At 43.2% G+C, this 12,679-nt stretch overlaps 1 protein-coding gene across 2 annotated transcripts; it reads right to left on the bottom strand.

Annotated features, from left to right (window-relative positions):
- Positions 1-2,691: 2,691 nt before the first annotated feature.
- ATP4B (ATPase H+/K+ transporting subunit beta) lies at positions 2,692-8,944 on the bottom strand. Of its 2 annotated transcripts, none has more exons than XM_054805941.1 (7): positions 8,833-8,944; positions 7,347-7,475; positions 6,196-6,309; positions 5,198-5,397; positions 3,834-3,890; positions 3,218-3,310; positions 2,692-3,046 (listed from the first exon to the last, which is right to left on the bottom strand). In XM_054805941.1, exons 1-7 carry the CDS (start codon positions 8,942-8,944, stop codon positions 2,885-2,887), a joined length of 867 nt encoding a protein of 288 aa, XP_054661916.1. In that variant the 3' UTR covers positions 2,692-2,884. The 2 variants fall into 2 exon arrangements, with proteins under 2 accessions (XP_054661916.1, XP_054661925.1); XM_054805950.1 differs by having other exon boundaries at positions 3,837-3,890.
- Between the last annotated feature and the right edge of the window lie 3,735 nt (positions 8,945-12,679).

The raw sequence follows: 12,679 nt of genomic DNA, 5'->3' as shown, positions 1-12,679 counted from the left end.
GTGGAGGTGCCGAGGGGAAGATACATCTCAAAGCAACTGCCATGTTTCTGTTCTCTCAGCGCTGATCTCCAGGGGTTTTATTTAACACCTCGAAGGGATAAGTCTGGAAACTAAAATTTATTGGATATAAAAAATCGTGGCGTCAATGAGACTAGTTTCATGGCATGTTATTACCTTCCCTACGCCTCTTCTGGCTAACCTCTCCATGGCAGAGTCTGGCGCTGACAGCCACCCAGTTGTCTCCTCTGGAAATGCCTGCTGCCCGCTCCTCTGCTCCAGAGACGGGGGCTACCTGCTTTCTCTGACATGTCTGAGTTCATCAACATCTCATTAAACTCAGGAATTTGGTTTTACTTGTATTTAGTTCTTAAATATGCTGCTTCAGCTCCCTAACCAAAAACCCATGTAGCCTGACAACTTTTTCCCGGTTATATTGTTCGGTCTAATCAAATGTCTCGAATGTTGCAACTGAATTTATGTATATTATATATATGTTCTTGCATGTGTGTGTATGTCTCTCTCTCAAGGAACTGGAGTTTTAAACCTGAAAACAAAACTACTGAACTCATTTAACACCACACACATGCACACCAGCTAAAGGGGGCTTTCAGCTGCTCCTTAACTTGGTTTTGCTTTTGCCAGTCACCCCTCTTATGCCTTGGGCAGGATGCCCTGCCTGTTTTCCTTCCCCTCTGCTAATTCTGCTTTTTATCTTGTAACTTCTGTCGCTTGGATGTCTCCAAAGTGCAACTGTGCAAGCCTGTCTTTGCTGCTATGATGGTTACGTCGCTCATGACATGAAATGCTCGTATATCGTGTTGGGCTGTGCCATCACAGTATTACAAAATACTTGCATGCTGGTGGTGCTGCTATTTAAATGTGCTTATATTTGGGTTCCAGGCAAGCTAATACTAACTATACCCAGGTTAATACACTCAGAGCTTTCACAGCGCTTTTCTGCTTTGGCTACACTAGCCATAAACCTTGCTCTGTATTAATATTATTATTTGTAATTCCAGTAAAGAAAGAGATTAATCTCAGATGGCTAAAAGTTACAGAGAAATCTAAATTCAGGGTGAATCTTTGTACTTAAAAGAATCAGATGTGGTGGACCTGCATACCCTTTTTTTTAACCTCAGAGCGCATCATCCTTTGGTCAACACGGGGACACTTCGATCTTTCCTTTCAAGGTATTTATCCTATCAAAGGTCTTTTTGTAAGGTCAGTCTAGGCCATCATCCTACGCTGCGGCTGTGCAGGTACCCAGCCCGTGGGAAATGTCAGCATCTTCCTGTGTTGCGCCATAGTGCTGACTAAAATATGAGCCTGTAATACTGCATTGCCCGATTCAAACATGCAAACCATAGACGCTAAATCAAATACAGCCAAGCGGAGAACCTGCCTATGTTAGAGACACTAAGGGAAGAGTTCTTGGTTTTCTTGGCAATATTTAAACGTTGTGTTTATAGACAACCTTAAGTTACTTTTGAGCATGAATTACTATCTTGTTATCAAAACTATTTTATTATTTCATTGTTTTCCATATTATTTTGGAAAGATGCCCGGGGGAGACCTTTGTTCCAATAAGGATATAAAATTGATTTTTGTTCAGTCTCTTAGAAGAGAGGCAAAGTCCCACTGTAAAAATTGAAATAGGAAAGGCTGGGGGGGGATAAATTCTTGTATGAGGATGCATTTTCTTATTGTTTCTGAAATGCAGAATGCCCAGTTTTTCTAAGAAAGGCTCAAATTCCATTTGTGGTTTCGAAGGGGAAATACTCCCCTCCAACTGATTTCTTTCTGCAAGCTGGCTGAGTGTCACTGTAGTAAAGGAGGTTGACCTGTTACCTCTTTCCACTTCCTAAAATGTCCAGACAGTGAAGATGTAAAATGATTTCTTCTCTTGAATATCTTTTTTCTGTGCAATGTTTATTCTCTGGCTGAAGCATCCTGGACTTCATCTAATGTAAACATACTATACAGACAGAGCAATCCTGTCTATTTGTATTGTATGTGGTAGAGTTAAACTTCTCAAATTTCAAATTCACTTAAGGATTTAGTGTTACTTCAGCATCTTCCAGATCATTCGAAGTAACCCAAAACTCATCATTGCAATATAGGGCTATTCTACTGGGGAAAAAACCCGAAAAACTAATAGCTAAATGAACACAGTTCTCCTGAATGTAACTGGATGTTACAGTCTTACTGGTCATTTTTATTAAGTTATACACATACAGAAGTTGTAAGTGGTACAATAAAGTCTGTAAGCTAGAGGACAGATTTCACGTTCACTTCTTTTGCAGTCAGTGATTCATCAACTAAAAAAATCTGACTTGGCTGACTAGTACAAAAACCCGACACACTGATACAGATAATTTTAATATACTTTTATAATTTATACATCTCACAGAAGAGAGATTGAGAATTACATTGCTTGCTAGTATTTCAAAGTATTGTTTGAAATTGGTTTCTTTTTCTAACTATCTGTTTCTCAAGATCCAAGATTTAGTATCATACATCAATTATTGGTTCTCGTGTGGAAAGTGACTGAAAATGACATTTTGATCCTATGCTTATTTTCTTTGAAGCCGCAGCTGCACAGTTGGGAGGAAATTTGGTTTTTACAAAGACTTGCACGACAGCAGCAGCATACAGTCACCTCGGAATAGTAAGCTATGTACATCGAGATAGTCCTCTTCTCCTTCACGCACTGAGAGTGGTATCTTGATTTTTAGCTGTGTGGGTCATCTGTCAGTAGAAAATGTCTCTTTGTGCTGCAATTTGCATAAATTTGTATGGAAATCATAGAAAATAAATACAGATGAATGTGATAATAGGTAAGTCACTCTTCACACGTGTATTTCAGAAGTGTCTCCGTTGCCGCTCAGTCTTCTATTTTCAGTTTAAATTCCACTTTTCCTTCATACGGATCATGAACATTATCAAAGGTAATTCCAGCTGCAATGATTTTGCACACAATTTTAAGTTCTACATTCCTCGTAATGTTGAGAAATTTCACAGCTACCAAAGGATTGCTGTAGCTGGGCTAGGAGGGAAGAAGAAAAGTACTTTAATTTTACACTACCCCTTTAAAAATAAAGTCTTAAAATTAGCCTTCTCTACAGTTCTCTCAGGATTGCAGAGATGCCCCATCCGTTTCACCTGGTACAAAGATAAAGAAGAAAAATGATATTGAAATACATGAGCAGCCACCCACCTGTGACTTTTTTCCGTAGTAGGGGAAGTAGTGCAGGTTGAAGGTGCCGTTCACGGGGTAGTAGTCCACCTCCAGCGGGCGAGTCTCGTCACCCTGTTTGTAAAGCAAGAAAGCAGCTCTGTTGGCAAGTGTTTCACTGCTGCTAAAAGCTGTGCGGTCTGTATTAAAACTCAAATTCAGCAGTCTGGTTAGCGCTGGCCTTATTTTTAGTTTTCAAATAAAAGTGGAAATCTCCTGCTGTTACTATTGCCAAGAAAAATGGGCAAGTGTTCTTTTCTAGCAGTTGTGAGTTCAGTGAATGGGGACGTGCTGGAACGTGCAGAGCGCCTGAAGGAGCTGCTCTGATGTGTCAGCTTGACTAGCGGGAGCAAATGTTCTCTGCAGCACTGAAAAGTAATTTTTTCAGGGGTTTTAAAAGAAAGTAAACTTTTTTTTGTTGTTCTCAGGATATCTGCTGGTGCAAGAAATTGCACAGAACTGAGAATATTCCCAGTATTTGGCCAGAATGATCTGGTTTCCAGAGCTGCAGGGTAATCTTTCTGGTTGTAACCGCACGTCACGTGCTAGAGGAACTGCAGCGCTTGAAGTTTTTGAGACTCGGACCTCATACACTTACTACATATGTGCAGTCCACTCTTGGTGCGGTGCCGTTGCCAGGGAAAAATTTGATAATCTGAAATAGAAAACACATATTTGGTCATCTTGGGAATTGTTTTGAGATAAAACCAAGCAAATGATGAACGGAGCTTCAGATGCTGCTTAAATGTGTTTCCGTGTGAGGCAAACGGATCACCTCATCTCATGTACCTGGGTGAAAAGGTGTCGTGGCTGGGTATTTAAGAAACAGGACTCCGTGCTGCCCGGCGTGGGCACAGCAGGCAGGCACCTCCTGGCAAGCCCGGCTCATTTGCCTGCCTGTACCGCCTGCTCTCAGCCGGGAGTCTCTTAAAACAGCTAGTGGCGTGAAAATAAAGGAAAACCTGAATCCCTGTGCTTTTCATCAAATGCCTTGGTACAAAACCTTTGGCAGAAACTCTTGGACCTGTCTGATCCTACAAAAATAGTGGGGTCACTTTCTGTAGCAGCAAAGGTGGAAGGAGGTGAAGCCCCCCAAGCACTACCCGTGCACCTTTCCCCTGTGGGGCTGGCGTGCAGCCTTGCTGATGGAGGCAAAGACTTTATGGGGAAAAAAACCTGTGTTTCACCTGCCAAAATCAGGGGCACAACTCTCCTCTCACAGCTGGACCTTGCACAGATTCTTAAAAACGTTCATTGCCCAAGTCTAGGGTGCAAGCCCAACCAAAAATGAAGTGATTTTGTTTGTCAGGAACCAGTGGAGAATATGAGCTCTTCCCTTTGTACTAAAATTGAACTAGAAGGCTCAGAATCTTACCTGAAAACAAAAATAAAATGCCTATGCCTTTGTCTATGTCCTGAAAAAATTAAAGGAAGCATGGAAGATGCCCTTTTTCCTCTCAAAAAAAAAAAAAAAAGTTGTATCCATCAGGTTTGAATTTTGTTTTTACAGGTTCTGCTAAAGGTTTTCTTTGCAGCCTGGAGAAATAAGGTGTGCAAGTATCACCTCTCTGAAATCACTTCAGTTACTGTCACATCTTAACGCCTTAGCTGAAGGCACAGGATCGCAGTGTGGCAGAAGAGAAACTGGTCTACGTACTGGTTCGTCAGACAAGAGCGCTACAGAGACGCTGACAAAACTCAGCAAACCCCAGAGCTTTAGAGAGTCGGTTTAGAGATCGCTTTACCCTACGTTACGTCCTTCGGGGTGGTGACCAAGTCTCACTATTTCTCTGGTGACTCTGGAGGTCTCTGAGGAAAAGCACACGAATTTGTCTTCCCAGTAGAAAGCAGAGATTAGAGCCCGTGGCAGCGGACGACAGAGCAGCTGCCCAACAGAGACTCCAGCGACTGGGGGTTTCTCGGTGAATTCTTTCCTGCTCAGCACCCTGAGCTTGTACTTACCCTGTTCATTTTTATAATAAAACAAGGTTTTCCTTCTGGAAATCCAAAGGTAGGATCTGTGATGCCGGAGCAGTTTTGAAGCATATCTGAGGTAAATTTGCAGGATAGTTTTGTTTTATTTGGGCCATCAAAGGTGTCCTGGATGAAGTATGTGTCGCTGGTGCAGTTGATGTTCGGGCGCTGAGCAGCTGGCGTATATGCTAGATGTGTGAAGGAAGAAAGAAAAATTCCCCGCTGAAGTTTTTCAGATATAAATTATACATCCTGATATCAGGCTGGAGGTTACACCATGGGAAACTGTACTGCAAGTGAAGTGGCAATTAGATGGAACGAGGAAAGCTTAAATTGTTTGGGTGGGCTTGGTGGTGGGTTGGTTTTTTTTTTAGAATACCCAGGCAAAGCAAAAAATGAGATCAAATTCAGTTAAGGCTGGCAATTTGGGTTGATACCTCCATAGAAAGTCCATTTCAAATATAATTTTTCTCAACATGTACGAGAAACACAGAACTATGATATTAAGTCTTGCAAGGAATATAAATGTATTCGGATATGAACAGGCAAATGGAGCACCTAACCTACTGGGACTATACTCTCCGATGACACTATGCAACAGCTTCACAAGACTTACTATGACACTGAAATTTATGGTCACGGACAGTATTAGATTAGTTTAGATGAGACTAGTTTTGAAGACCCTTTTTACCCTCTTCCTTCAAATTTTTATTAACCTATTTTATTAAGGCTATTCAGTATTAAAAAAAACAAACCCTAAAAGCTCTGAAGCAGGGCTCTGCTTTAATAGACACATTTACGTGTGCTGGATTTATAGATTCATGGGGTGATTTGCTCGTCCCTTTCAGAAGATGCATTTTCCACTCAAAATCTCTGATTTCAGAAGGACACATAGAAATGGAAACACTGACTTAAGGTCCTCGGACCCAGTAAGGGAGAAGCGACAGCACGTTCCTTCAATATTATGCAGGAAACCTCATTTTTACCTGTCAGAAAAGTCCGAAGAGTTGTCACTAAACCTTCCCAGGTTTTGTTGTCGGATACGTTGTAATAAATTTGTAGTCCTCTATCCCCATAAACGTCGGGTCGTAATGTTACACCTTCGTGGGGGAAGAAAAGGGAAGGCAAAGCAGAGGAGAGGTGCCAGGCACAGATTTTTTAATTTAAATTGACAATAGCGATTATGTTGCATCAAGATTCATTATGTAGGTGTGGGAGATCCCCAGGCTTTGCTGGGGAGGATTTAACCACGTATGGAAACCGTCTCAGCTCTGAGTTGTTCAACCAAAAAACCTGAAGCCTCTGCTACTGCTAAACTCTTCATGTATATTTGTGCTGTTATCAGAGCAGCTTGCAAAATCATTCCAGCAATTGCACTGGATTTCCCCAGGACTTGTTAAAAATAACAGTTATAATGGTTGTGTCAGGTTAAAGAAACAGATTGTGCTGCAGCGTGAGAAACAGCTTTTGACAAAGCCACGCTTAATATTTTACAGGAATAATTTTGCCAGCAAACATCAAGCTTACTGAATATTGGGAAACAAAACTTCAAAATTCAGCAATGGTCAGACAGAATAATTTTTAGGACTACAGCTTTGAAAAAGTCCCTTTTTCTTTCCCACTGCTTGTAAAAACAAGCCATTGGGGGGGGTGAAGTTTTAGCAGTATGTACTGATCATCTCTCGCTGATGCTGTCTTGTCCCTCCCGTCTCACTTAGTGTCCCACAAATCTTTATTTCTAATCCCAAATCTCTTTGTTTTATTTTTACTTGCTTGGCCGCTGGCACAACATATCCCAGGGGGAGGGATTCCTGCTCTCCCAGGGACTTTCCATGCTGCTGGCCGGCGTGGAAATACCCACCCCAGGCTGCTCGCCCCAGCACCTCTCCATCATGCCAGGCACCCCAAAATCCTCTGGGGTGCTGGGGGGGCTGAAGCAAAAACCAGGGTTTCCCCAGGGGCTGACCCCTGCCTGTGGGGAGAGGAGGTATATCTTCATATATAAAAATATATACATATATAAAAGTGAGAGGCTGTGCTGATGCCTCTCAGCCCAGCCCAGCCCCACGCAGCTGCTGTGGGGGTCTGGGGGGGTTTAACTCCCCCCGGGGCAGCAGCAGGGGGGCCCTGGCGGTACCTGGGGATTTCAGCTGGTCCTGGTAATCCGGCTCGTACGGATTCACTGTCTTCATTAAAGAATAAATGGAGAGCGCGAACAGCCCCGACATCACCACGTAGAAAGCCAGGTAGTACAGGCTGATCCACACTGTGGAAAAAAAATGAGGGCAAAAATCTCATTTTTCGAGCAAGGCAGTGCACTGATCCCTCCGCAGCCAGGACCGTCCCAGCAGCAGCGGCCATCTCCTTTCTGCCCTTGGCCCCAGGGAGGTTTTTCCCTGCAAAGGGACTTGGGTTTTTTGGATCTTTTTCTCTACACTCGAAAGAATATTCTTCTAGAAAAATTTGGCTGTAAATTTGTTCAGTTTTACAAGGATTTTTGAAGTAGTTGGTGCTGAGCTCAAATTATTTAAAGCTTAAAAGATTGTGTGGCTTCTTGAAGTCACTTCACATATTAAGACAATTTGTCTGGTCATTACACACGGACTAAGCAGCACAGCCGAGGTATTTCTTCGACAAAACCAAGTTGCTCCCTGTGTTATTTGGATGACAGATGCCAGCATTTCAGGTGTGTTGATTTCAGACCTGTTATCGCCTCACTGCCTTTTACATCTGAAATCACCTTCAGCAAAATGTGTCATCTCACAATGTTATTCTGGTGTGAGAGGTAGAACGATGCTGTGTTGCTGTCTGCGTGCACAGAATGTGTCTTACAGGCGGCCGGTGCCCTACAAGCAGCCGGTGAGAATTTTGGGGGTGCCGTCAGAAACCGCTCACTATAATCATCAGCGCCTCATAGCACCTTCTTCTCTCCAAAGTGAAAAGGTTCACATTTCGGTTTGATTTTCTGTAAAATCATGGTTTTAAGAATGGCTAATAAGCTACACCCACAGGCTTCACGGCAGAAAAAAAAAATCATCCGGAAACTTGCGGCTACCGGGAAGAGCAGGGACGTTCCTTGCAATGGCCAGGGCTGCCCTTCCCAGAACGAACACATCGTCATCGTAGACACAAGTTTGCATTAGCACGCGGTGATAAAAAAAGAAGATCTACTGAGCAGACAATAATTTAGAGAGGAATTTTGGAGAAGCAAAATGTGTTGCCAGAGAATTGGACAAAACCCACTGACTAAACAAAATTCTCCGCATACCAGAACCCCCTATAGCCAGCAGTGTCAGAATCACACTGTAACCACCCCCCTTAGCGAGTCATAAGTTAATTGTTAATGTGTTAATGTTTTGGCCTTTTGATATATTTGGTCCAAAATCAGTTTAAAGGCTTCTTATATTTGCAGGAACTACTTGGATCAAAGTTTGGATCTAATACTGACTCAGCGTACAGGGCCGCCCTAAAAGGGGCCCAGGAGCACCTATGAGAACTGATGTCTTCAACAATTACAGCACATCTGCCACCACATCACGTCCCATTCGTTAGGATGCCCCACCACCCCCAAGATTTTTAAGTATATCAGAAGGAAGAGAAGACTCTCGTGTGTGAAAACCTACCCCAGTTAATTAAGGTCCTTCCCATAAAGAGCTTTGTTTCTGGATTCCAGACAAAACGACGGAAATTTTCCATCCGCTCGCTGCAGGTCTTTTTTTCGTTTAAAGTTGCCATTTTCTCACAAAATTTCCCCAAAACACGGCCTCCTCAGAAACTAAGAAATTCAACCGGTGCCCAAACAGTCGCCCAAGAAAATCACTTTGGTTTTTATACCTTATTCTCCGCTGAAGGTCAACGAGATTACTTCCTATACCAATGAAAGCCCCTGCTCACCATTATCAACCCGCAGCAGATACAATTCTTTATAAAGGGTGCTGATAGTGCTCGGTGCTGAGGCTGGCAAAGAAAAGTTAGTTCCTATCAAACGCCCTTCTCCTTTCTCTTGACCACCTTAGCAGGTTGGTGGAGTTATGCATTTTGGCGAGTGCCCGTAGGGCTTGCGATAGACTCGGTGCGATAGCTGTTATCAGAGCAGATAAAGCGAAGGAGAACTTGGTTCTCTCTAGGTCTTTTCTTTTCTTTTCTTTTCTTTTCTTTTCTTTTCTTTTCTTTTCTTTTCTTTTCTTTTCTTTTCTTTTCTTTTCTTTTCTTTTCTTTTCTTTTCTTTCTCTTCTCTTCTCTTCTCTTCTCTTCTCTTCTCTTCTCTTCTCTTCTCTTCTCTTCTCTTCTCTTCTCTTCTCTTCTCTTCTCTTCTCCTTTCCTTTCCTTTCCTTTCCTTTCCTTTCCTTTGATTCCAAGTAACCTGCAAATAGTGGATATAATTCTCCCACTACAACCTGCAGGCATCCGTTGGGATACAGGGGGTCGCAGCGGGAGTGAGTGGGGGAAAAGCACCGTTTCCCGGAGTGTTTGCCATGTTGCGCAGCCGGGGAAATGAAGATCAACATTTTCCTGCTTTCTGTGGGGAATGTTTTAGGTGAGATCTGGTGATGCTAATTAAGCTTCAGAGCGTTTCCCCCACCTTGTTTGCTGCCTGTGTCTGCCTCCCTCATAGCACACCACTGGAAAAGCCAGGAAGAAAGACGGTGGAGAGCAAAAAAAGAAAAAATATTGTATAATAAAAGTTTTGCCACATCGGTGAACGATGAGGCAGAGCGGAGACCATTTAGCATTTAACTGCCTTCTCCATCTGCTCTAAACCGAATGCTGTGGCGTGTTTGGAGGCAGACGCCTTGAACTATATTTAACTATTGCCGTGCCCTGCCTTTCACTCCACAGGACGCATGGTGGGGGCCAAGTCTTTACAAGAGGCACATATGAGAAGGTTGAGGAAGAGACTTTGGATTATTTGGACATCGAGACAGCTATAACTGAGCCCGTCTGCTGGAGTAATTTGGCAGGGGTATTGTGTCAGCTAAATTATGCTGAGTTTCTGACACAGAGAGAGATTTATTTTGCTTTTCTGCCTGAGATCAGACAGCATGATAGTTTAGCGTAATAGCCACCAGTTTGGGGTGATTTGACTTGTTTTCAGGTGATGAAATAGGAGTCAGGCCAAGTAAAGGAAAAATAAGATTTCCAGACATTTGACCAATTTGGACGCCCCATAGAAAGGAGAGGAGGGTGAACCAAAAGGTTCTTTCAGTCATTACACCAGGAGCTGACTGATACTCAGGACAAATGCAGATTTGTTTTTAAAATTAAAATAAGACAAGGAGATTGGGCAGTGGCCTGAAGGCGATGGAAACGAAAGAGCTGCCCAGAGGTTAAAAGGCTTGCGGAGGCTCCCATGTAGCGGTTTCAGAAATGAGAACAGAGGCGTGAAGGAGTTCGAGGGAAAGCAGGGAGGGAAGTAGCAGGTCTCCAGCGGGATTTAACCCTTTCTGTGCTGCACAGCAGCCCTTGCGGTCAGTCTGCTGGAGGGGAGCAACTGGGCTCGGTTGGGATGTGGAGTTAGAAGCTTTATGAAGAAAGAGCACGGTCTGCACCGCTTGCAGAAAGGCGACAATTTAACAGTACACGGACTTCAGTAGGCAACTAAATCTAAACAACAAATTAATTATTAATAATGACATTAAATCCCTAATTATATTGAAAAGGAAAATGTTGTTTCTTCTGTTTTCACACGAGGAAGATGATGTAGGAATCAGCTGGGTGGAAGTGTCTGCACAGGGGGCGACGAGGAGCCTCTGAAACTCAGGAGTTTGTACCCTAACGAAGCTGAGGCCAAGGACTTCACGCGCTCTTCTCTCTTACAGTTCATCCCCTTCGTTCCCCTCTGTTGCTGGCTGGGGAACCTAAAACTGCCGAGCGCAGCAGCACTCGCCTGTCTGCGGCTGCGTAGAGTGGAGGAGACCAAAAAAACCCAGGTGGGCAGAGCGACGCGTGGGAGGGCGAGAAAGGCACCAGGCAGCTGGGAGGGACCGTGCGGGCAACAGCAGAGGGTCGCCGTCGGCTGCTTTCATCCCAGCGGTGACATCGGTCACGATTTGCGTGTTACGGGCCAGGCAGGAAAATGATGGTTGAAGGAAAGGAAAGCCAGATTTCAACTGGAGGAGGAGGGCCTGGCTGCTTTTAATGCGGCCTGCAGTCGTACATAATCTGCTAGCCTAGATTCAACAGTGACGGCTGTATTAGGCAAGAGTAAGGAAGCTAAATGATTTTAAAGTGGGTGATTTAAATTGAATTTCCTTATTTCTAAACTGGAGTTAGTAAAGTTCAGTGAAAACTGAATATGAAAATGCACCAGGTTAACAGCAGCATCTACAATAAAAAAGTAAGAATAAAGCAGAACGGTATTACAGCTGAAAATCTGTTCTGACTAGAAACTCCAAAAATACAAATTAGATAAATGCATTAACCACATTAATATAAAAGCGTAAATAGAATTAGTGTAATTTTATTATATCCTTATTGTATAATAAGGTATGTACATCATTTCAACTGATGCAGAAATTAAATACATAAATATATTAAAACCAATCAATTACAGAAATGCGTTTACATAAAAAACAGAAGTAAGAAAAACAAAGTCATGTAACGGCAGGCGGTTATATTAAGATGGTTTCTCTCTTAGATTTCTCCTCCAGTACTGGAGATTATTAATGAAAGTGTCAGACATTTGTCAGTGAAAAATGAAAGACGCTGATATTTGGAGAGCGATACATCAGTAGATATGAGCTGAGAAACCTGCATTTTCTTGAAGACATCACCAGGAGTTGTGAGGCGGCGTTGAGCTTGGAGACAAGACTTGCTTGTGCTTGTGGCACTCACCCGGTGCTTGTGAACAGGCACTTTCTATTTACCACTGGATGGATAACTGCAGAAACAATTTTCCTTAAAAACTGCATTCAACTTGCCTGATTTCTAAATATAATTAAAGAAATGGGATTAGTTAGAATATAAGTAACTACTGATTAAGTATGCAACTCCTCTTAGAAGCTATTTGCAAGCACATGAAAGACAAGACGGTGGCTGGGATTTACTAAGGATGCTCTGTGCCCACCAGCCTGGTTTTTTTTCTCTCGTGAGACGAGTGGGCTGGTTGGCAAAGGCAGAGAGGCCATGCAGTCTCCATCCTCAGAGACACTAAAAACCCAGCGGGGTGCAACCCTGTGCAACCTGCTCGACCTTGGGGCTGGCCCTGCCTGGGGAGGGGGTTGGACTAGGTGACCGACAAAGGTCCCTTCCCACACAGACCATCCTGTGCCTCTACGATCCCAATCTATTTTTGATTAGCAGGATGCAAACCAGAAAAGGACACCTAACACTGAAAACCTGAAATAGTGTTGTTATATGGCAACACTTCGCATTTCTGTATTTGTCACTTCTATGTTTGTTGCTGGAATTAATGAAAACGAGCGTACCCCGCACTGTCTTCAGTGTCTACAGCCCTGGTGGGAAAGGACG

Source organism: Grus americana, chromosome 1 (assembly GCF_028858705.1).
Source record: "Grus americana isolate bGruAme1 chromosome 1, bGruAme1.mat, whole genome shotgun sequence".
In the NCBI taxonomy this organism is placed as follows: domain Eukaryota; kingdom Metazoa; phylum Chordata; class Aves; order Gruiformes; family Gruidae; genus Grus; species Grus americana.
This window is presented reverse-complemented; position numbering and strand designations above follow the sequence as displayed.

What these genes read in the sequence shown, in the direction of transcription:
- ATP4B (XM_054805941.1), bottom strand. Translation starts at nt 8,944, where the DNA reads ATGGCAACTTTAAACGAAAAAAAGACCTGCAGCGAGCGGATGGAAAAT. An exon ending in TCTTCGGACTTTTCTGACAG is followed by an intron (nt 5,398 to 6,195) that starts GTAAAAATGAGG and finishes TCACACATCTAG; the next exon opens with CATATACGCCAGCTGCTCAG. An exon ending in ACTACGGAAAAAAGTCACAG is followed by an intron (nt 3,047 to 3,217) that starts GTGGGTGGCTGC and finishes CTTCCCTCCTAG; the next exon opens with CCCAGCTACAGCAATCCTTT.